The following is a 25,089-nucleotide window of genomic DNA, read 5'->3' as shown; positions in this document are numbered from 1 at the left end:
CACGGGACCAGGCAGTGTTTCATTCTGTTGAAACCAACTCAATGTCACCTAACAACAACAATAACAAAATGCTATCTAAAATATTTTGTGAAATGTTAATGTTGTATCAAATAATTTTTTAAATTGAGAGTCAAAATTGTTTATGTATTTCATGCAGTAGTTTAGAAATTAAATACCTCCCTTCATTTTTCAGGAACTTCAGTAATATATGAGAATTAACTGTAAACATACTTCAACTAGTTCCTTTGATTTTGTGAACTTAAATGATATAAAATAATCTGTTATCACTCAACTGAAATAGAAAGCCTTTGCTGTTATCATTATTCATGCATCTCAGCTTTTCCTTCTAAAAACAAAAAAGAATTAAGTAAATTTTGATATACACTTCAGCATTGGTAACATATGGGAAAGTTTTGAGCAAGTGTGAAAGTCTTAAAAAATGAAAATCAGATGTGGAATGTTGAAAGTCCCCATTTTTAGGAGTTTAGATGGATAAGGCACCCAAAGCTGAAATGTGTTCTGCATCTTATTCCTGTCTAAAAGCTACCATTTGTTACCCTCCTACACTCATGCAGAATCACAGGAGAAAACTGAAGCGTCCCCCACACACCAGCTGTCCACTCACCCACCCTGCTTTCCTGAGCAAATGTAGATTTTTCCATTCCATTATTCTAATATTTAAAAAGACAGTTTGGGAAAATATATATGCCTGGTTGAAAAAACAAAATCAAGACTTAAAAAACATGTTTAATTAAAATGACTATCAAAGCTAATCAGATGTACAGAAATTAATGTCACAAGTTGACAGATTCAAAGCTAGTTCTCTTTAGTTAATTTTTTTCTTCCTGAGGATGTGAAAGAAATAAAAATTTATATTTTGAAAGGACCAATGTCAAAACCGTGTTCAAGTTAGCAAGTTAAAACAAATGGCAAGACCCTCTAGAAAGGGCACCTTATCTTCTATTGTCAAGAGATGGATATTTTAGCAGCATGGATTGTCCTTTATCAGTTCATAGAAAAAAAGATTTGGGAAAATACATATAACTGCATAAATTATTAATTGTCTTGATTTGAAAGCTTAAATTCAATTCCAGCTCTTAATTTTCAGATCAATTTGTAGGCACAATCAAAGATACCTTACTGTTAGGTTCATTTAATTCTTATTATCACTAAGAAATAAGAATTGAAATAAGCAATTAAAATTATAAAAGGTCTGCTATTAGATAATGCACAAATTCATAACACAATTCTATTCAATGCCTTTTAAATTAATGAATAAAATCAATGCTTCATTTTGTGTAAATCAAGAATGAATCGAACCTGTTGAAGTCAAACATCAGATATATTTATCAGATGAGGTTATAGATTGTCATTTTCTGGATACATTTAAATAAAACAGTAAGGAAAAAAAAGAAGAAGAAGAAAGACACTGCATAATAGGACTGGAAACTTTTTGTAACAACATACCCTTTGAAAAATATGCTAGATTTAGTAACACAGATGCTCGTTTGATATTCATTCAGTGACCCGTACAGCTTAGGTAGCAAGAATATCAGAAATGATAATAAATTTACATGTTAAGTGTAAATTCAGAAATGGAAATGAACTCTGAATCCTCTGTAGACTGATGTAAGAATTCTGCAGATAAAACAAATATTTGTATCTCTTTTTATCATTTAGATGCACATTCAGTATTGAATTAACTATATACTCAAAAAAAAAAATAGAAGCTTAACTCCTACATATGACTACAGATTAATACAATAACATACGCACAGATATATAATATATATTTTATATAATTTTATTAATTCATATTAATTGTATTCATGTATGTATAGATATGTAAAGAGAGACAGACCGAATTTCATAACTCCGAATCTAAAATAGATTTGATTATCTATCATTTGTAATACATTTTTGTCAAAAAATAAATATTTAATATTTATTTCCAGCATTCTTGGCGCCTTTTGTTTTCAAATCAAGAATGCTTGTGTTGCTATTTTGTTTGCTTGTTTCTTTCTTTCACTATCCAAGTTGACCTCATTCTTTCACACCTTCTCATGGTATTGACTCAAACTAGCCAGCTATAACCAGAAGCAAGCATAATGAGATAGTTTTCCCTTTCCTCAGTGTCCATTGAACAACAAATAAAAACAAGCACAGATGGCCATCTCAGAACTGTCACAGAAGCTGAGGTGTTGGAGAGTCGCAGTGAGTCCAGCAGCAGGGAAGAGGAGGACCAAGGATGGCAAAGAAGCTGGGAGAACCTACTCACTAATATTGGTAGCACTTTCTCATCACAGCCATTTTGGGACAGGCTAGGCAACACCCTAAAAAGGGAACACGGAAAGGGAGCCAATCTGAGGAAGCTATAGCTTAATTTTTTAGGGTGGAAAGGATTGGCTGTGTGAGTTCATGGTCCATGTAATTAGGAGGGGACAAAGGAACATGCTGGTGCTGTGATAGAGTGGTGTTGAATCTCACTAATGCCTGAGATGGATGGGCACTAAGACCAGGAGGAACTGTAAGAGCACCAGGGTAAGGGGAATACTTTGAACAGATGGTAACACAGACGGAAACGTTAGCTCCCATAGTGGAACTATGGGGGAGAGTCTGTGAAGGGTGCCCATGAGGGAAAGAAATAGAAAGCCCTACATCTTCATCAGAGGAAAGTTGAGCCCCACTACTTAGGTCAGTGTATGCAACCAGCTAATCTCCCCTATACATGCATATTAAATTCCAGAGGTCAAGAACCCAGAGCTCCTGAATCAGGACTGAAAAAAATAAAAATCTAAGATTAAGAATGTCTCTAGCAGTTCTCAGAAGAAGATCCCAAGCCCACTGCTGCTGGGTTGATTCTGACTCATAAGGACTGTGTGGGGCTGGGTGGAGCCGTCCGATGGGGCTCCTGAGGCTGTGAGTCTTTGTGGAGGCAGGCTGTGGCATCTTTCTCCCACAGGGTGGCAGGAAGGTGTGGGCCCAGGTCTTTTGGTTGGCAGCCAGGTGCTTGCTGCTGCCACCAGGGCACCCAATCAGGAAATTATCCCACAAAAGCCAGAATACAAATTTTAAAGTAAAAAGTTAAAAAAAGATAACAAAATGGCCTAAGTTCAACAAATAATAGTAAAATATACAAAATCACAACAGAAGAAAGACCAATCAAAAGCAAACCATAAAGAAGAGGAAATTTGTCCTACGGAGGCCAGACTAATGCAAAGAATTGATAATTGTCAGGCTATGGTGCTGAATACGTTTAAAGAAAGCAAAAAACAAGCAGAAAGCAAAGTAGTGGAGATCAGGAAACAAATAGAGGAACAAAACGAGAGACTCAACGTGGAAATTGAAAACACAAAAAACAAAGAGAACTACTGGAACTGAAGAATAAATCAACTGAATTAGACAAAGCAGGAGAAACATTCAGCAATACAGTTGAAGAGGCAGAAGTCAAAATAACTGAGCTTATCAAGTTTTAAGAGAAACACAGGAAAGAACAAAGAAAAGTAACAAACCCAAAAGGAAATATAGGACTCGATTGAGAAATATGACATTAGAATTATTGCAATCCTAGAGCACCACATCAACAAAGGCATAGAAACAATTTTCCAAGAAATAATCAGAGAGACACCAGATCTGAACAGAGAACCCAGCCTGCAAATATAGGAAGCTACACAAACCTTAATCAGAAGAGATGCAAAAAGATCAACTTCATGCCACAGCCTAATAAAATTCTTGAAAACCAAAGACAAGAGAATTCTAAAATCAGCATTAGGAAAGTGCAATATAATATACCAAGGGTCTTTCATAGGAATTAGTGCAGATTTCTCCCCAGAAACTTTAGAGGCCAGAAAAAATGGAGCAGCATATATAAAATATTGAATGAAAACAACTGCCAAGCAAGAATTCTTTACCTAGCAAAATTGCCATTCAAAAATGAGTAGGAAATCATGATATTCCCAAACAAATAGAAGCTCTGGGAATTTGCCACCACCGGACCAGCTTTGCAAGTATTACTCAAGGGAGTACTCTAAATGGAAAGGCAAGAACATTAAATAAATACTCATAAGCATACACCAGAAAAAAAATAAGAGAGAGCTGCAGAAAACTCAATAGCATCGACAATCATAAGGACAAAACATGATATTTTCAAGGAACAAACTCAATAATTAAATACCACAAATGATACATCAGGTTTGTAAGAAATAAATACAAAGTGAACTGGAGACGCACCACCAGAAATGAGGAAAGGAGGAGCATATCAGATAGGTTTTGTGAGTTTGAAAGTTTAGGATCTTAGACTCATGGGACAACTCAGTCAATTGGCATAATATAGTTCACAAAAATCGTAGTCTGCATCCTAGTGAAGAGAGTAAGGTCTGCGTTCTTAAAGCTTGTGAGCAACCATCTAAGACACAACTGTGGGTCTCTACTTACCAGAAGTAACACAGTAACCCAAATCTCAGAGAAGAAACAAGTCTACATGAGCCACAAATTCATTTACTGGAGACCAGAAGAACTAGATGGTGCCCGGCTACTACCACTGATCATTCTGACCAGGGTCACGATAGATGGTCCTGGATAGAATGGGAGAAAAATGTGGAGCAGAACTCAAATTCTTAAAAAAATAATAATACTAATAAAGCCAGACATACTGGAATAGTAAAGAACAGAAGACTCCCTGAGACTATCACCCTGAGACACTCTTTAAACCTAGAACCAAACCTATCCTCTGAGATCACCTTTTAGCAAAATCACAGAGTGGCACACAAAATAAAGTATATTACCTGTAAGATTGGTGCTTTACTTAAGAACCATCTGTATAAGACTAAAAAGTCCACAACTACTCAGAAGCAAAGATGAGAAGGTAAGAGGGTGGGGAAACTACAGTACTGGAAATGGAACAGACACAAAGAGACTGTTAATAAAAAAATATACATTGTCATAAATGTAACTAATGTCACTGAAAAATTTGTGTGGAAATTGTCAAGTGGGAATCTAAGGTGCTGCATAAACTTTCACCAAAAGCTCAATAAGATATTATTAAAAAAACAAACAAAGAACCTTACATGACACTTTTCACAATAGACAAAAGGTGCAAACAACCTAGGTGCCCCGCAATAGATAAACGTATAAACAAAAAGCCATACATACATACGATGGAGTATTATTCTACCAAACATAGAAACGGAGTCCTGATACATGTTACAACATGCATAAACCTTGAAAACATTAAGCAGAATGAAATAAGTCAGTCACAAAAGGACAAAAATCATATGCCCCTATTTATATGAAATAGGGAAATGTATAGAGACCAAAGCTCATTAGTAGTTACCAGGGGCAGAAGGCAGAGGGGTCTCTACTTAGTGGGCAGTGAGTTTCTGTCAATGGTGGTGGAAAAATTTGGAAAACCATAGCAGCAATGGAGCACAACTTGGCGAACGCAATTAACATCACTGAACGGCACAAGCAAAAGTTGTTGAATTGTCAGATATTTTGCTATATATGTTTTTTACCACAAAAACTCAATAAACATTACCTAAGATTGCATATTATCAAAATATTGCTTATATATATGCATATAAACTAGAAGCAATTTGTCTATGTCACACAAGAGTATTAAAGAAATCAAAAAACAAGTAAGAGGAAAAAAATCTTTGGAGATATATGATTGCAAAACATAAAATTTAGATTATGATAAATAAGAAAATATACAAAGAAATTCAGCACAATTCTTCATGGTTTAGGAATCCCTTCTAAGTGAAAGAATTAGCCAGTCCTTACTTTGTTACTGAAAAACAGTTTTGAAGATGGTAATTCTATGGAATTAATTTGCCTTTTACTGTGTTCATTTTAGACAGGCTATTATTTCTGTGAATAATTTCTAGTTAGTATACAGTGTTTTTTCTTACTTTGGAAAAATATCTCAACTTCAGTGTTGGTCTGAGAACTCATTAACTTAGCCATTTGCAAAAAAAAAAAAAAAATTGAATGAATTATCTAGTTCCAGTTTTCATTCAATTTTCAGGTAAGAGTCAAAAATCTATTTAAGAATAATAATTTCCACAACAGAAATTTCCTCCTTATAAAGTTAATCTTTAAATGCTCTTTACAACATGCTAAATAATGCAGTTATACAGGGAAAATTACAGCTATTCTTCCTCCCACTGATTTCACTCCTACCCAAAATTAATTATATTAACAATTCAGACAGTGGCCTAAATTTTCTGAATCCTCAGAGAAGCATATACATGTGTATGACATATATGTGTTTGATGGTGTACATGGATGTATACATGTACACACACACATATGTACACACATGCATATACATATACAAATACATTTATTTATATTTTTACCAAAATGGAACCATACTAGATATATGTTTCTGCCTTTTTTTTTTTCACTCTTAGGTATGAGGGACATCTCTTCAGGTCAATATATATGGCTATCACATTTTTTTAAATACTACGAACACCTTAAAGAAAATATTTTGTTATGATGGTTGAGGGAAAACAGTACACAGCAATATAATCACATAACGTGTGTGTGTGTGTGTGTGTCTAATATCCAGGGCAAAAGATCAGCTCGATATCTGTCAAGGGGCTTCAGAAGTAGTCTTTACCATCTCAATGAATTTACAATAGTCTACTCTTACTGAATCAAAAACTAGGCTTTGCAGTACACTGAGAACCGTCATCTCTCTAGGGTAAACGCACATTAATTAGGTTCACAGAACCAATATGTAAAACAAAAATGCCAAATTAATAACTTAAAATTTACTGAAACTAGAATAATTTACATTGATATGACCAGTCCTACTCTAGGCCTATATGTGAACACGGAATCTAAACAACAGAAAGAAGCAATAGCATAAGCAACAGCTAGCAGATCTAAGTATTTTAATGCCTCAAGTTAACGGAGCTTAAATCACCAATCAGCAGAAGTCATCCTGATGTTTTCATTAGTTATAGAACTCTTGAGAATCTGCTGAAGCCTATAAACGCTTTTCCTCAGAAAAACACACATGCATACAAAAAGTGTGCATATAAATTTACAGCTTTAAAGAAACTTAAAGATTATCCATGGTCACTAAGTTAAGAAAGCCAGAAATACAGAATAGGGATAACCTTAAAATGGTTCCAAAGAATTGAAGTTGAAGTTCTACATCGACATTCACAATAAGGAGGTCTGTCAATGAATCAGAGTACTCAAACGTTTGTTAGCTAAGACTTCCTTTCCTTGAGAAGGAGCGTGAGTGGACAACAATTTCTGCCTGAGACTGTGCTTTGACGAGGCTTGTGTGTCTGCCAAACTTATTTTAGCTTTATTCTTTCATTAGATATATCAATAACCACAAGGTTATACCTAAATGGACCAGGAGTGTGGTTCAGTGGTAGAATTCTTGCCTTCCACGCAGGAGACCTGGGTTCGATTTCTGACCAGTGGTCCTCAGGCGCAGCCATCAGCCCTCACTCAGCGGAGGCAGGTGTGTTGCTATGAGGCTACACAAGTTTCAGCAAAGCTCCAGACTAAGACAGACTAGGAAGAAAGGCCCAAGGGTCTATTGCGCACGGGTTCAGTTGCCATGAATTGGGGCTGACTCCATGGTAGCCAACGACAACAAGTTGACTATGGTGATTTCCTGCACTCTGCATTCCTTTCTTCAGCCCCATTATTCCATTGTCTTAAAGTTGAACATTCAATAAGTAATCGTGTTTCTCCTATATCTGTGGTTTTTGGAGATGTGCTAACAACGAGAATCATTTTCAAGTGTAATTTAAAAACCTTTGATTAGTTGTTGTAATGTACCTACTCTTGAAATACCCCATAAATTAAGGACAGAAAAAAATACTTATGCTCTGGCAACTAACCTAAAATCTACAGGTTCAGTCTAAGCGTATAAGTACCAACAGCTCTTTTTGCTCGAAAAAAATAAAATTGTGTCCTTACCAAAGGAAAACCTAGGTTTTGCAGCTTAGATTCACCTAAAGAGCCAAGAGGCTTCAGTCTCAGTAATGGTTACGAATCCAAAGCAGTGCTGAAGAGTCAGCTAATGGACAGCTAACTGCTTTTCCTTTGCTATCACTTTCTTCAGGCTTCTTTCCTGCCAGGTAGGTCATTCCTGTTCCATGCTTTAATTCAGGTTGAGTTTGGGTAATCATGTCAAGGGAGAAATAAATCAGTGCTGACACTCTAAATAAGGCTTTGAGCTTGAAGGATAATAATCTAGCTGCTCTTTCTAAATCCACATCCATGGATATTACAGGAAAGAAAATTCTGCTTGATGGATGTGTCGGAGGGAAATGCCAAATACATTCAGCCAACAAAGAAACCCACTCACAGTGAGAAACTCCACCCCACACTCAGACTTACTTAGTGAAACCCGTATGAAAGATCTCCGTTTAGCCAAGATTCACGTTTTTTCTGGTAAAAGTTTAAGTAGAATATAAAAATGTAGCCATTTGCTAACACAAAAGTAAATTTATAATAAATGAGTATTAATTCCTTTTATGTTTACAAGGGTTTAATTTAATGGCCTATATATTATAGCCAATTATTTTTTAGAGATGGACTGCTTCCCACATTTGGGGTCATATGATCTCTTTTTTTCAGTGCTTTCTTAGAGAAAAAAATATATATATATATATTTTTTTTAGACTTCTGAATAAAAGGGTGTCTTGACTAGAAGGGAAATCAAATTCAAATCAGTCAATTGTAACACTTATTAGTAGTTCTTTTAGGTTTTGAGCTGAAGGACAATGAACTAATGAATAAAATTAAGTATGATAGTTGCTAGCGAAAAAATGCTTTTAAATGTTTACTCTGTGCTAAATGTTAAGAATTCAAGTTTTCCTCAGCCTTCATTATGCCTTCAAGGATACAAAGAGAAATGACCACAGGGGATGGCATATCAGGTGCCATCTGATGGCTAAAGTTAAAAGGGCTACAAGAACTTAGTTTACTTAATTCATGTTTTCCCTCTTCTCAATGCTTACAGTTTTGAGATATCACAACAGTTATTTAAAAGCCAAAATGTGATAAAATTGTAAAATGGAAACGTATAGAAACAAAAATAATAAACATTATTTAATAGTCCAGGTAAATGAATTTGCCCTTTTCTTTAAGGGTTTAACAGTAAGTTTCCTATTTCAAGAAAGAAAAGATATAAATGTAACCTTCTAACTGCTAGATAGATCAGATGGACCACATTGGACACTGATTTTGAACTCTGAGTGGTACTTAGGTCCAATTACTTCTCCTTTACTCCAGCTCCAGACTCATCATCTATCAACTTCCTCTTCCTTCTGCATTTCATTAGCTCATCAAACCAGACTTCTAACTTCTAAAGATGATGAAGTTGTGGGTTTTTTCCTCCATACTTTTGCACATGTAGCTTCCTCACTCAGGATAACCTTCCTATTATAGGAAATTATTGGGGTTTTTATAAAGCTGATTTATTATTTCATTTCTATATTCAATTTTCCTTATAAGTCTTTGATAATGCATCAAAAATTTTTTATATGTTTTACGTTAATTACTTGATAACACTTTCTTTAAAATATAAAAGAATGGGAAAGAAGAAAATTTGAATTATCAGAAGGAGAACATCCTGGTTTCAAAACAATTTTAGATATTTGTCTACCCATTACCATAGGTTCTACACTAAATATATTTGAATAGCTATATTTTCATAGTTTATTAAAAAAAAAAAAAGAATTTCAGTTTGTCCCCCATGGCATTCCTTTGGTAAGTTAGAGATGTGTCTAAATTCCCTGTGGGAACTGGAGGGACTATTGATAAATATAGATGCTTGCAAAGAAGGTTTGCTCTCTTCTGGAGAAACTCTCCAGTCTTTAATTTTCAGTTTGCACCGTAATTAGCCTTTTCTCCAGATAGTACAAGTTTATTTGTACTAATAGAAAAATATTTTAATGTACAGATATTAAATTTTCAATAGAATTTTAGTTTTTTGATAAAATACCTTTTTATTGCATTTCTTATTTTTAAAATAAAGGCTTATTTATTTATAAAAATCAGACTATTATAATATTACTGTCTAAAATCTAAATTTCAAAAAAGTATCTCCACATGTAAGCATTTGAAATTTTTAATTCAGCGTATACTCTATTTGCTTTTGTAATCATTCTACCACCCGGTCTTTTTGAAGCACCAATGAGTAGTTTTCCAACAGAAATGATCCACCAATTCTCTTTCATTACACCATCACGACAGCCAGTAATGCCAACAAAAGCCCAGAATTATTAGGAAAAGTGACAGCCTTGGCAATAACATCAACAGTTTTCACAATATTAATCATAAGGATTCCAGAAAAACATGGTATTCATGTCCCAATCTCATGTGAGGAAGAAGAGGAAAACCACAGAGGCTTCTGAAATGTTGAGGCATTGTGTATCTTCTACGTAAATTTCACACGTTGATTGGACAAGGTATATTTCACAGGTAACTAGAGTGGGCTGCCTCAGAGATACATTGGTAATGTCAAGTAAAAAAGAAATTAAACAAACTCAGTGTTCATGGGAACCGGTAGATAGATATATCCAAATCGAAAGCTGACAGCAGATTAAATTACTCCACGGTACTATTGACTAAAAAAAAAAAAAAAAATTTTTTTTTTTTTTTTTAATCCATAATAATCTTAAAGGTGATGAACGGCTGATGCTGTTTTATTTGCATACAATCCTGAGCATCTTTCTAGGGTAACTTTAAATGAAAGGATAAATTAGTTGGTTTATGTATCTGGGCACAAAGAACATTCTGTCTTTAAAGTGTCTCATAATTGCATTGTCGCTAAGTTCAACCTGCACAAGTCACGTATAGATTTTAACTTCACAAAGAATCACTTTTGCCCAAAGGCACTAAGTATTCCAAATAAAAACGGATTTGGAGGTGACTTAGCAGAAAAAGACACCCAAAGTAAACTGTGTATGTTGTAAATACGGCCTGGACTACACCCCTACCCACCCATAGGCTTTTCTTAATTAAAAGGTTCAGTAGTTTAATTATACAAAACAGTACCTCTTATATGTAAAAGGAGGTTTTTAAACGTTTATTTAAAACAAGACTAAATAACTAGACACATCTAATGCCTTTTTGTTTAAATACTATGTGCAGGTTCTTAAAATATAATACATGAAGTGATCAGCTGTTTTACTTCCTCTCTTAAAGGATGAGCTCTGTTTTATTTTTTTCTTAGTTTTCACCGAAATTAGTCCAATAATGATCACGACATTCCAAAGATATCTAGGTTCAAAATTTGAAAACATAAAAACAAAGCCAGTCCCAAAACGTATACTTATCAATGGCCAAACAACAAACCGAAATAATTTTCTCAACTAAAAATTCCAACTTTGCCAAAAACTCTTTATTTAAGCACTATTATTGTTCCACAAAAATTAAAAAAACAAAAACAAAAAACTTCTGCATGAACTCGTTTCACAGAATAGTGTGCCGTTAACTTCTATTCTAAAATGTTCGAAAACACTCCACTCCATATCAAAAATACCGAGTCAAGAAAAGCTCTAACAATAAAGAAAAATGATAGACATGTTTTGCGTTAGAAAGTGTGACAATTATACCAGCGTATTATCCAATCATCTATACATTGCAATAAAAATCAAATTCTTACACCATTAAATCTCATGAGAAATAGCAATGCTTACTTTTATACTCAAAACCCTTAATCCACAGCAGCACGTGTGAGATCATCTGAACGGTGAACGTACAAAACGTGGTAAATCACCTACCTTCATACAGGGCTTTAAAACCTTGGGCACTCACGGCAAAGTCTGTCGTCAACCACAGAGTGAGGATAGATCCTGTGCTGACGATGGAGGAGGGTAGCTGAAATCCTGATAATCTGAATTTAAAAAGAAAGACAGGAATATAATTTAAAAAGCATGCATTTGTTAATAAAGCTTATTTGATAAAGTAATGTGGTAATTCTTTAAACTGCTGTCAATTTATTTGAGGTAGATCACTAACCAAGAGATGATTCGTATGCATGCTAGGTTAGGTCATTGAAATTAACAGCTTCCAAGTGCCAAAGTTTGTTTATTATAAAAAAATATTTGAGGGCATTCTTTCTTAAAGAAGTCCTATAAGACACCACTGTCTTAAAACAATGTACAAGCACGTATATACCTTCTATGTAAAGCAGTGTGATTTTGCATGCCCGTTTGAGTGTGTCCTTTTTCTCCTCAGTTATTAGATAGTGGGTTGTCATGTATCTAGGATAATGTGTTACTTTTTAATATGTCCCCCAGCTAATTTGCACTAAGTCTTGTTAGGAAAACATATATCAGTCCAGCATAATAAATGAAAATCAGTTTGTATCTCAAGCAGAGGTGAAATAAATTTATTTTAGTGTATGTTCTTCAAGACACTCTTTTGGATACTAAGACATGGCCTTTTTTTTTTTTTTTTACCTATCTCTAAGTTTAGATATGGAGTTCTGGTGGCACAAACAGTTAAGCTCTCAGCTGCTAACCCAAAGCTGGCAGTTCGAAGCCACCCAGCAGCTCTGTAGGAAAAACACCTGGCGATCTGCTTCCGTAAAGATTATATCCAAGAAAACCCTATAAGGCAGTTCTACTCAGTCACATGGGGTCACCATGAGTCAGAATCAACTCAATGGCATCTAAAAACAACAGCAATTATGCTTAGAAATATTTAGAAGTGGTAGTGTTGATATACAGACAGAACTCTGGATGAGTGAACTAGTACGGTACACCTTCTCTTCGCTTATCAACTATCTCATTATCTGACGTTTTGCATTTACAACGATAGTAAAAAATCTACTCTCCGACGATTTTGCACATTAACATGACCAGTGGAACATATAGCAGCCCCCTGCATTTTCTACCTCTCAGGGTTATTGGGAAGCTGCTTTCCCACTGACAGTACGGACATCTATAACTTTGGAATGGAAGGAGTGGACACTCCATTTTCTCATGACACCCATTTCATGCAATGGCCTGGTCTTTGGCACCTGACAACGTTGATAAGTGAGGAGAGAGTGCAACACGCATCGTCGATGCAATACGCATGGCAAGCTCAGGGGCGTAGAGGAGAGCTGTGCTCCGCAGGGTTTTCAAGACTGTTACGTTTCAGAAGCAGATTGCCACGCCTATGTTTTGAGGTGTCTCTGGGTGAGTTTAAATCACCACCTTTCAGTTAGTAGATAAAACCTTAGCTGTTTGTGCCACCCAGGGACTCCTAGTAACATGCAAAACAATACGTATAAATTTCTTCAAAAGTCAACAATTTACCCAAGGGTCAAAGAGACATTTTATCAATTTATAGTTTACCTGAAGTTTTCTAATTAAATAAATTTGCACACGTATATGTTGTTTAGTGCAATCTGAAGGCAAAGATAGGCTTTAAAAAGAATTCACCTGTATGCTAATTCCCGATAGAAGAAATTCTGGCTTGCAGTAAGTCAGTGGTACTAAATACCTCATTGCAGATGCTGTAGGTTACGGAATCAATGCTCTGAACCTAATTAACATGAGTTATTACGGCCAAATATAATGATACAATAGGTTAATTAAAAAAATGACAGAACCAATCAGCTAAAAAAAAAAAACAAAAATGATTAAATCATATTTAAATAACAGTAGTTCTACGTTATTAACGCCTTTTGCATGTTATTTTGTTTTTCAGTTTAAACATATTCTGCTAATTACTCAGCTTTTTATTTCAATTTAGTTTTAAAAATTTCCTATACTTTGGTTTTGGAAGGTCATAATCTACAGTCAGACTATAATTTGATATAAATTATTTTTAAGCTTATTCATATTATTAAAATATAAATAAAAGGACAATTATGTATATGTTATATATCATATATATTATATGTGTTTTATATAATCATATATTTTGTACTATTTTTTATTTTTTATATTATATATATGTTAAAATTTGTGAACTTAAACATGAAAACGTAACAAAACCATCAAGTTGGTTGTCATTTCATTCCTGAAGCAGTCTGTTTCAGTTAGAATTGTTACAGAGAGCAGTATCCTGGGAAAAGTGAGACACTTATCACATCCAGGCACAGTGAATATGGTGTAAGCTGTCTGAAACTGCAAATTAATCCTAAGACTGTTGTATGTTCTCACCATGATACTACTTCCAAAACAAAAATCCTGGGAATACCCACATTGTGGTAATTAGCATACCTTTCTAAGATCCTGATGACTGCTTTCTCCCTTCTTACTTTTTCTATCTGGTACGATCACCTTTTTCTACCTGGTATGTTCACCTTTTTCTCTCTAGCATGATACATAGTTCTATGTGGATGCTACCCTACTCTCAAATTATATTGGTCTTCATGAATGGCAGTATCTGCTTTCTATTCTTTATTGTCTGATCCTCTAAAGAGTCTCATTTTTTCCTTTAATTTTTTCTTCTTGGGTGTCGCTTAAAACTACTCTCAGATATTCCCTTTACATGATGGTCAAAATGACTGATGCAAAGAGAAATCAGGATTTATCATTAGTTATATTGGCAGACACATTTCTGCACGAATTACATGTTATCTAATACAACACAGGAAGCAATTCAGTGAAGCAGATGTTGCCTCCAGAAAGGGAAATCAACAACACTGAGTTTAGATTTTTCTGGGACAGAAAATCAGCAAGCATATAGAATTCAACAACACTATCAAATAAAAGGACCTAGTCAACATTTATAGAACACTCTAGCCAAGAACAGCAGAATACACATTCTTTTCAAGTGCCCATAGAACCAAGGTATAAGGTCACAAATCAAACGTCAGCAAATTTAAAACAATTGAAATTATGCTGTGTGTATGTCCTGACAACAATGGAATGAAACCAGAAATCAAGAAAAGTGAAAAGAAAGTCCCCAATCACTTGGAAACTAAACAAGTTTCTAAATAATCCATGGATCAAAGGGGAAGTCACAAAGGAAAATAAGAAAAAATACATTGAGCTGAGTGAAAACACAGCATATCAAACTTTTTGGACTCAGATAAATCAGTTTCTAGAGGGCCATTTGTGGCACTAAATGCATACATTAGAAAAGAGAAAAAGTCTGAAATCCATAATCCAAACTCACACCTCAGGAACCTAGAAAAAGAAGAGCAAGTAAAAAAGAACAAAATAAACCTAGAGCATACAGAAGAAAAGAAATAATAGCAGAAGTCAATGAGATGAAAATAGAAGAGCAGTAGAGAAAATAAATGAAACAAATAAAAAGATAAAATTGGCAAACATCTAGCAAGCCCGTACACGAATGCTTGTCACAGCTTAATTCAAAAACTAGAAAACCCAGATGTCCTTCGAGGAGTGGATGGTTTACAAACTATGGTACATCCGTACCACATAATATTACTAAACAGTTATAATAGACTGACAAAGGAAAAAAGGGAGAAGATACAGTTGATCATAAAGAACTCCCACGTGTTAAATCTGCAATTAAGATGTTTCTGTGTGGCCCCATCACACTAGCGTAGAGTGAGGACTATATTAAGAGCAGCCAGTGAGGTTTCACTCTTGGGTATCATCACTCTGTGAATCCTTTGCTTGAGGACCTTTCACATAAATTCCATTGCGAACTAACTTTCTTTGAGGAACATCTGCTTCTTGTGAACAGTTGGTTTATTTTTAGCACCCGGTAAGTCACGGAGCTGATCAAGCTTCTCTTGGTGTTGGCTAACAGAAAATATAGGTCCAAATTTTTGGTCCTTCCTAAGCATTATACAAATTTTTGTAATAGCTTCATTCCAGATTCCATCCATTTGTATCACTTCTAATTCTTATCTTGCGGTCATGCTCGTAAGCCACCTTATTTCTAGTTATAATGAAGTAATAAGCCAATGAACATGAGAAAGAAAATACAAATCATCTTTTCCCATCCCATGTCTCTCTATTAAATCTGATATTTCCTACATTATATGAACAGTTAACCTATTTCTTCATATGCTGTGTCCCAGAAAATCAGGATTTCGGAGAATTAAGGTGATGGCTTATGTTTAAACTACTATGAATGGACTGAAATGAGCATTTAGCCCACATACATATCTCTCTGCTCATGGTTTATTTCCTGCCATAATTTTTCTTAAACACACCAAGCAGCCATTACCATGGAGTCTGGTCAACTTGGAAAGCATTCGGCCAAAAAAGTTGAGGAGCAACAGGTGGAGCGAGTCCATTTCGCTGAGAAGCTACGTCCACCCTAACATCCATACCACACCTAACTGTGGAAAACGCCTGCTTACCTTTAGGCAAAGAGCTGTGTTCGATTTTGACCGCAGGACCTAGCTGTATCATTTGCAGGAGAAGGGAATGGTTAGGGAAGGGGATGTGTTGTGAGAATGGCGACAAAAAATCAATTTCATTCTCAGTAAAAAAAAAAAAAAAATGCATAGTTAGTGTTGGTCTAAACATGCCTCTCCTTTCTATCTTTTTTCTAATGTTTTCTGGTCGTGTCCCTGTTGTCCTATAGAATCTCATTTGCCGTATTTTTTGCTGAGAGAAAGCAATTCCCCTTCACACGCAGTGATCTGGGTAAATGACAGAGCATGCCTGTCAAAGACGAAGGATTGTTGGGTAAAGCAGAATCGACTTGTGGCATCTCTCCTATATTCCAGGTATATGTTCGCTTGATAGAAACACCACTTTCAGAATTGAACAAGCTTCTTCTTCTATCTCTCAAGAAATTGCTAGGATGAATTATACTTAGAAGTAAATTCAAGATGTTTTGTACTGTACTATCTTTCAGGATACTCACACCATTGAGAGCAATGTAGTAATCTCGAATATAAGAAGTGGTAATGCTGAAATAAAAAAATTTAAAAAATCAGTGAAAAACTAAGCAGAAACAGAAGATCAGTGTGAGTGTGGTTCGTTTCACGTGAATTAATGAGGAAGTTAAAACTACATTAAACAAAGGTACGCTCCTAAACTACATATTTTGCATCCTTCATATTCTATGGTGTTTGTGATTTTTAAAATGTGAAATGTTTACAATTACAATTTAATTGTAATGTGAGATGTGTATTTTAAATAAATTAGGGGAAAATCACTGAATTAAATCTTTTTTTCAGTGAACATAATTACTTTGAAAAAAATCTCTGTAAGCAAAATATTGCCAAACTCATAGTAATTCTCAGTATTTTTGACATCACATTTCAAAGCAGTATGCCAGTATGGATATTCTCATAATGTTGTTTATAAAATGCTTTGCTTAACTTCGGAAACCCTGGCGGTTAAGAGATAACAGCTGCTAACCAAAAGGTCGGCAGTTCGAATCCACCAGGCACTCCTTGAAAACTCTCTGGGGCAGTTCTACTCTGTCCTATAGGGTCACTAGGAGTTGGAATCAACTCGATGGAGTGGGTTTGGTTTTGTTGGGTTTGGCTTAAATTAGGAGTGAGATTAGAATCATACCCAATGAGTTAACAGTGGCTTTCGAGATTAGTTTATTCAACATTCTACCAATTAAATTCATTTCCTCATAAAAAGTTTCAGCAAGAGGGTGTCCAGGCCTTGTTTTAGTGCTCCAACACTGAGAACAAATATGGACACTTAAGACAAACTGGATGGGTTAAGTTACATCTCAGATGGAATAAGAGAAAATAGACGAAGATCTGATACCAGATGCTTCTTCAGCCCTGTTGCTTTGAGGTCATGTAAGATCCTTGGACCGACCATAGGTAGCATACAGGGAAGAAAGAAGCAGTCAGGAAAAATTCTGAAAAAGGATTTAAAAGAAGAAAACAAAACACCAAAGTGGCTGAGTTTACCTACACTTTATTAGGTGAAAATTTCTGCCATCATTTGGAAAGAGAATTGAGGTGATAATTTCTGTAAATTCTATTTAAAAAGTTATATATTTTTTCACATATAAATTTTGGCTTTTGAAAAATAGTAACTTTCATTGACTTATTTTTCTGTTCTATTCAACATATCACTTATTTTAAATGGTTAATAGAAAATATATTAATCTACTCAAGGTATCAATTCAATTATAGATTTTATCTCAATGTACAGCATATATTACACATATATGTATATATGTGTATATGTATATATTAAGAGCTGTTGTTAGGTGCTGTTGAATCAATTTTCTTCTCATAGCGACCTCATGTGACTGAGTAGAACTGCCCCATAGGGTTTTCTAGGCTGTCATCTCTACTGGAGCAGATCTCCAGGTCTTTTCTCCTGTATAGCCACTGACTGGATTTGAACCAACAATCTTGGTTAGCAGTCAGTGTTTAACCATTGCACTATCTGAGATCTCTTTTTATCTATCTATTTATCTATATAACTAACTTAAACATATGTATGTTTAAGGTATTTTATAATTTATATTATTTAAAAAATGTGTTAGGCTTTAAACATGGCTTGTCACCTAATTTAACCTCTTTTGGGTATAGATTGAGTTAAATACCCTTATACTGTCTTTAAACTTGTGGCTTTCTACTTCTTTCAGACTCCCTGATATGTCATTTGATTGGCCAGAAGCAGAAAGATTTCAATTAGCTACTGTATTCAAAGTCTTCCGTTGCTATTGCTATTTTAGTAAGGAAACTAAGGTTCAAAATGTTGTTTATATATTAAGCAACTTAAAATGTGAACTTAACTTTTTTTTTTTTCTTCTTCTGCTTGTTTTCTCCCTTTCCAAAGCAACTACCACATCTGTTTTGGTTTGACTTGATTTTAAAGGAAACCCTAGTGGCGAAGTGGTTAAGTGCTACGGCTGCTAACCAAGAGGTCGGCAGTTCAAATTTGTCAGCCGCTCCTGGGAAACACTATGGGGTAGTTCTATTCTGTTCTATAGGGTCGCTATGAGTTGGAATTGACTCGACAAAATGGGTTTGATTGTTTGGTTTTGATTTTAAAAGAAAAGGAGTGATTCAGTCATCTGGTCTTATTCTTTTTTCATAGCCCAACATCGAGTTTCTAACTGTTTAGAGGTAAAAACATATTGTAAAACTCTACCCTTACAAAAGCCTAAGAGATTTCTTGTTCACTTGTACTCCATTCACTTAACTACAAGTTATAAACACAATAATACTAGCAAACTCATCAACTGTATACAAAGAAAAATCAGGGCACCTTGTTGGGAGACTACTTCACATCTAAAGAGTTGAGGCATCTTTTCTGTTTTCTAGTGTTTCATAGGAACAAAAGTAATTCTAGGTAGTTGGTCATCTGCCTTGTAAGCAGTAACTCAGAAAGAATGTCTAAATGATTCCCTGGTGCCATTTTGAACTGGCTGCCCATACACACAATGTATGTACCATAATTTGTTTATACATTCATCTGTCGATGAGCATTTAGGTTGTTTCCATTTTTGCGACTGTGAATAGTGCTGTAACAAACAGCATATGTCTATTTGTGTGACAGATCTTATTTCTCTAGGATGTATTCCTAGGAGTGGGATTGCAGCATCATATGGAATTCCTATTTCTAGCTTTCTAAGTACATGCCATATCATTAAAAAAAAAAAAAGGCTACAGAAGACTTCATTCGGGCAGCTGACAGACATAAGGAAATGAATGTGCACAATAATTAGCCATTACAGAAATGCAAACCAAAACTACATTTAGATACCCTTCTCACCCCAATATTACTGGTGATAATCGAAAAAAACATAAAATAATAAACGTTGGAGAGGTTGTGGGGAAATAGGCACGGCTGGTGGGAATGTAAACTGTTCAAGCCGTTTTAAACAGTACATATACTCCAGAAATTTCAAGGCTTTTTTATTTCATATCTATGAAGACTTATGTGTATATAATTAGGTAGAGCTCTTGAAAATAGAATAAAAAACCTTAGGAAAAGCAGAGTTGAATAATATAAAACGTAATTAACTTTCTTATCAGAATTTCTGATGGGAGAGACCTACAGATATTTGTCATTTAAAGGAACCTTGTCTCTCTTACAAGAATGTATTTGTTTGGTTATATTTTTGAATGTGATGAAATTCAAGTAGCTCTATCACTACTTGGTAATGAAAACACTATATCTAATTTCTCCTGAAGACTTTGGTTTCATTGTTTTCCAAAAGCTACATATGTGCATATATATTATACATAATACATATATTTATATAGGTATATACCCACATCATAAAATATATATATCATATACCATATATATGCACCTTTTTTGGTGTTCTTTATGCACATACATATATACACACAAAGATACATGAATGTACACATACAAAATGAATTTTTCTTGGATGAAGAGCAGCCTCCATTCACTTCAAAATGTTTTCTATAAAGTGGCTAAGTTTGGCCCTTTGCCAATTTCTCCAAGCACTTGTTAAAAATAAAGAGATTAGCTTATTTGGTTTAGAGAATTCAAGCTGGATGAGAAAACTGCAAGATAATATGAACCACTCATTACAGAAGTATTGAGCAAGTACTGATGAATGAGGCAGAGGAAGCCAGGTTTAGTGACTAGACCTAAGCAAAGAATGAATGCCCAGAGGGGTCGCCTGCAAACAGGATGCTCCCAGAGTTGAAGGAACTGTAATGAAAGGCTCCACAGGGCAGGCAGATTTTCACTGTGGTTTGCTGCCATAAACTGAGACCACAGAGGGGCACCAGGAGTGTAGACATTCTTCAATACGTTGTGTTGACATATTACACTTTTCTCATACTATTTCCCATGACCCCTTCCCTGAGAACCACACTCTCAACATTTCACTAAAACTCCCCGTTCAGCTAAGTTATATCTAATGGCACAGTTCTCTTCTGACCAAGAGTCGTGACTGACATAAGTGACGACCTGGCAGGTAATAAACACGAGAGAAGGGTCCTGAATGCCTTTAAACTGAAGAAGGTCTTTACAAGGGGCAGCTACTTTAACATTCAACTCTTGGCAATTGTTATCCCAGATTTTTCAGGATCATCCAGAAAGAATAAACGAATACAAAAATGTACTGCAATTTTTAAACATAGAAGTGATTAAATAATAAAAACACCTGTCTGTGCTGGTCCCACGAAACACGTCTGTGCAGCCCGCCGGTGCCCCTCTGGTCTAGCGATGCTATGGGAGCACCACCCCTTTCCTAGAGCACCACCCGTTTCCTAAGTAGGGTACTACCCTTTCTCCAGGAGTGTTGGATGGTGCCCCTCACACGGTGCTTACTGACCTGGAGGAGACATTTTCTAACGTCACATTTTCTGTTTGAGTGCTTTAAAAACAAACATACAAATCATTGCAATTAAACCATTGCATTTAGCTTTAACTTACAGCTCTTCTTCCTAAGAGGATTACCTCATAAAAAGCCTGTCAATTCAAATGTATCGCTACTCATGGTTACTACACAGTTTATTTCCTTCCAGAATTCTGAGAAAAATTTCATGTGATTATGTTGATTTAGTATACTCGAAATATCTTAGATTGCACTAAATAAAAATTTCCTCCTAAGAGATTTCACTTGCTGCTAAAACGCTACTCTCTAATAAAAGTGCCTCTGGAAAAAAAAAAAAAAAAATTTCCCTGAACTGCACTCTAAAAAATTTGACAAGAATTAATCCCACTGATCCTCTTTTCTTCAATGCACTGAGTTATTTTGAGAATGTTATTTTATAATTACAGCATCTGCAATAAATTATTGGAAACAAAAATCTGAACAGATTTTGCCCCCAAGCATAAAATAACGTTCTCTCGATGTGGTTTTATTATGACAATACAACAGCACCATTTTCTAAAAGAGATTCACATAGTAACAGCCTTTTCTACTCATAAATATGATTGTAAGTACTTTATTCTAATAACCTCCTTCAATCTTCAGCTTCTGTCTTATCAACTCCATCTCAACCTGAGAGATAAGAATCTATAAACTGTCTTTCTAGTGCAAAAATCCACTAATAGGATTTTGGTATCATGATCTTTTTCAAGATCTCTTTTCCCCTAGATATGGCACTTCTCCATGCTAAGATTTAAAGAACCACTGTGTTGCTATGAATCAACTCTATAGCAATGGGCTTTGTGTTACTTTAGAAGAGCTCGTAGGGCTTCTGCCTTATTTTCTCATAGGAAGGTCAATACATTCAATACCAACCTAACATACACTATGACTATGAAAAATGAGGTGATGTCCTCACTGGCAACTGAAGGTCATAGGAAGTGATACCTAGGACTTACTCAGATCTACTTTGCCATGATTTCAATAATGTTAAGATAATAATTTAAAAACATTAAAATTGCAAAATCATACACAAATTATTTCAATGTGGTATCTGACACTGTGATATTATTATATTTTTAACTGAGATTTCATTTTAAATTTTGAACCTAAGTTTCACTATAAAATAGAAATCTGAAACCAGTAGTTAGGTGGAATTAAGACACACTCACAAAGATTGAAGTAGAAAGGAGAAAGAGAGGAGGAGGAAGGAGGGAGAGGGAGAGACAGGGAGAGAGGCTGACTAAGTACAGAATGATTGCTTCTCAGTATTTTCCAGACCTCCTGGCCCTAACCACTCACCTCACCCCAAGAACTTTCTCTGGCCCTACCACGGTGGCTCTGCTGCTGACTTTGCCTGGTGAAAAACAGACACTTACTGAGGAGAAGTAAAAGATAAGAGGAGAAAAACAGAAGAATCTATACATCCTAACAATAGAAATAAAGAATCTCTTGTTCTAATAATTTTTGAAACCAAGCTTTTTGGATGAGCACATACTACCGCTACAGCAAATGTGACTGAATGAGTAAAGTCCGTATACAAGGGAAGGGGTTAGGGACATTGGCTCTGCTATTTTCTTGCTGGAGTTAATAGAATTTAGATAGATTTTTAAATATTTTAATATTATGTGCAACAATTGGGTGAAAGGGAATTATTTCAAATAAGTAGTTTTTTTTTTTTAAGGCCATAAAGATAATTCACATTTATACACTTCTCTATATTTATCCATATCATCTCAAAAAACCCAAAACCAAATCCATTGCTGTCGGGTCAATTCCAACTCATAGCAAGAAACCCTACAAGACAGAGTAGAACTGCCTTATAGGTTTTCCAAGGAGCAGCTGGAGGATTTAAACTGCAGACCTTTTGGTTAGCACTGAGCCCTTACCCACTACACAACTGAGGCTCCATATTCTCAAAAAAGATGTAAAAAATGGCAGAAGGAGTTTGGTAAAATTCACAAACTACAATAGACACAGACATGAGTAGAATGCAGAAATAGTCTATTGGGAAAATACTCATTTATTGCATGAGAGAAATTCCTATTAAAACATATATGGGTTACAAAACCATTAAAATATTTTTGAAAAGCTTGAATAAAATACATTTGACTTAAAAAATCTCATCAAATGGGTTATCAGAGAATAGTAAACCAAAAAAAACCAAACCCAGTACTGTCGAGTCAATTCCAACTCATAGCGACCCTACAGGACAGAGTAGAACTGCCCCATAGAGTTTCCAAGGAGCACCTAGCAGATTCAAACTGCCGACCCTTTGGTTAGCAGCCATAAACTCATAGGGAACCACAATCATGTATCAGCTCTCATTTTTCAGACGAGAGCACTGAGACCAGGAGAGGTTCAATGACTCAAGAACCGTGTGCCAAATTTTGTTTTCTGTCTATGAACTAAGAAAGTAAGGCTTTGTATTTGTATTACCAGATAATGGTAAAGAAAAACAGTAACACACACACAAATCCCAATACAACCAATGATACAGAGTACTTATTGCCTCTAGTCACTGGCGTGAGTGTGTATATGACATATTCTCATGCAATCCTTAGAGTAAACTTATGACTCAGAAACTAATAGTATCCTATTTTTTTTTTTTTTTCAGACAAGGAAACTAAGCCTCAGAGATCTTCAACAACTTCCCTAAGACCACCCAGTTGTGAGTGTGAGCCAAGGTTCAACTCTGGGAGTCACTTTCCAGAGTACATATTTTTAACTCCTGGAAACTGATGAGAAATGTCAAACTGGGTTCGTAAAGGACATGAAAACACATGCTATCCCAAACAACAATCTTGGTAATTGACTGAGGGCCAACCAACAAATTAGACTTCATTAGCACAGAGATCTATGCCACTAATCGAACTGCTAAAATGAAATCATTATGTAAATTAATAATAATAATAAAATTTGAACCAGGAATAGGAAAAATTTTTAGGCAATTCCCTGAGAGGTAAGGTTGGCTGCCCAGCAATTTCAGCCAAGAGGGACTGTCACCCGAATCCAGGCCCCCTTGAGCACCTCCTCGGCAGGAATGAACTCTGTCCAAAGTACAGGAGCAGTGTGATGTCCTGATGTACAGCAGGCTTACAACCGGAAAAAGGCGAATTTAATAAAGCCAATTCTCTCCTCTGGGCTTTATTTTGTTAAAAGGAATGTGTTTCATTTTCTTTGTGCCTAAGCCTGCCCTCACCTGAGAGACCTCAAACTTTTTCATTTGTAGCCATTCACCTGGCATGTTAATAAGTAAAATTCTCGTCTTCTGATTGAAAAAAGACTGTTTATTCCCTGCACCCCTAAAGGTTTATAGCTGGAGCTTAAAATTTGCATAAATTTATTTCCCTCTTTTACAATATACACCTTTGGAAGATGTGGAAATAGAAAAAATGGACTGAAACTTAAAGTACAAGAATGAAGAAACATTTCTTAAGCAGTATTGTAAAAGTTGGGAATACAGGAAAAGAGACAGGACAAAACATACAAAAATATTTGAAACTTATCCTATTTGACCGTAGCTAAAAGATTTTTTTTTTCCCCTTTCTACGTCACAGAATTAGAAGCTTCATTTCTTTCACAAACAAGGGCAAAGAAATTTAAATATCTGCTTTTGTCACACTGGCATGTATGCCTGGAGAAATTTAAGATGCCAGTATTGTTAAATGAAAACATAACGTAGCTCATCTTCTATGTGGTACATCAGGGGTGTACAAAGTAACCAGTTAACAGTAAGTGCTAGAAATAAGGAAAATAAGGAAGAACAAAGAGGTTTTTTTTAATTATTATTATTTGAAGTATTAGGAATATATTACTATTTAAAAAGAAATGATACAATTCAAATACATAAAATAAATGGATGTACAAATATATCCACTACTCTGATCT

The 25,089-nt window shown here is 35.2% G+C and overlaps 1 protein-coding gene across 1 annotated transcript in view; it reads right to left on the bottom strand.

The window, feature by feature from the left end:
• Positions 1-25,089, bottom strand: part of CSMD1 (CUB and Sushi multiple domains 1) — a 1,768,974-nt gene that overhangs the window by 1,473,974 nt on the left and 269,911 nt on the right. The window contains exon 3 of the mRNA XM_064294928.1: positions 11,769-11,881. Within this exon, the coding sequence (XP_064150998.1) occupies positions 11,769-11,881 (113 nt within the window). The remainder of the gene's footprint in view (positions 1-11,768; positions 11,882-25,089) is intronic.

Source organism: Loxodonta africana, chromosome 12, assembly GCF_030014295.1.
Source record: "Loxodonta africana isolate mLoxAfr1 chromosome 12, mLoxAfr1.hap2, whole genome shotgun sequence".
Lineage (NCBI taxonomy): Eukaryota > Metazoa > Chordata > Mammalia > Proboscidea > Elephantidae > Loxodonta > Loxodonta africana.
The sequence above is the reverse complement of the archived record's forward strand: the minus strand, read 5'-3'. Positions and strand labels throughout refer to the sequence as shown.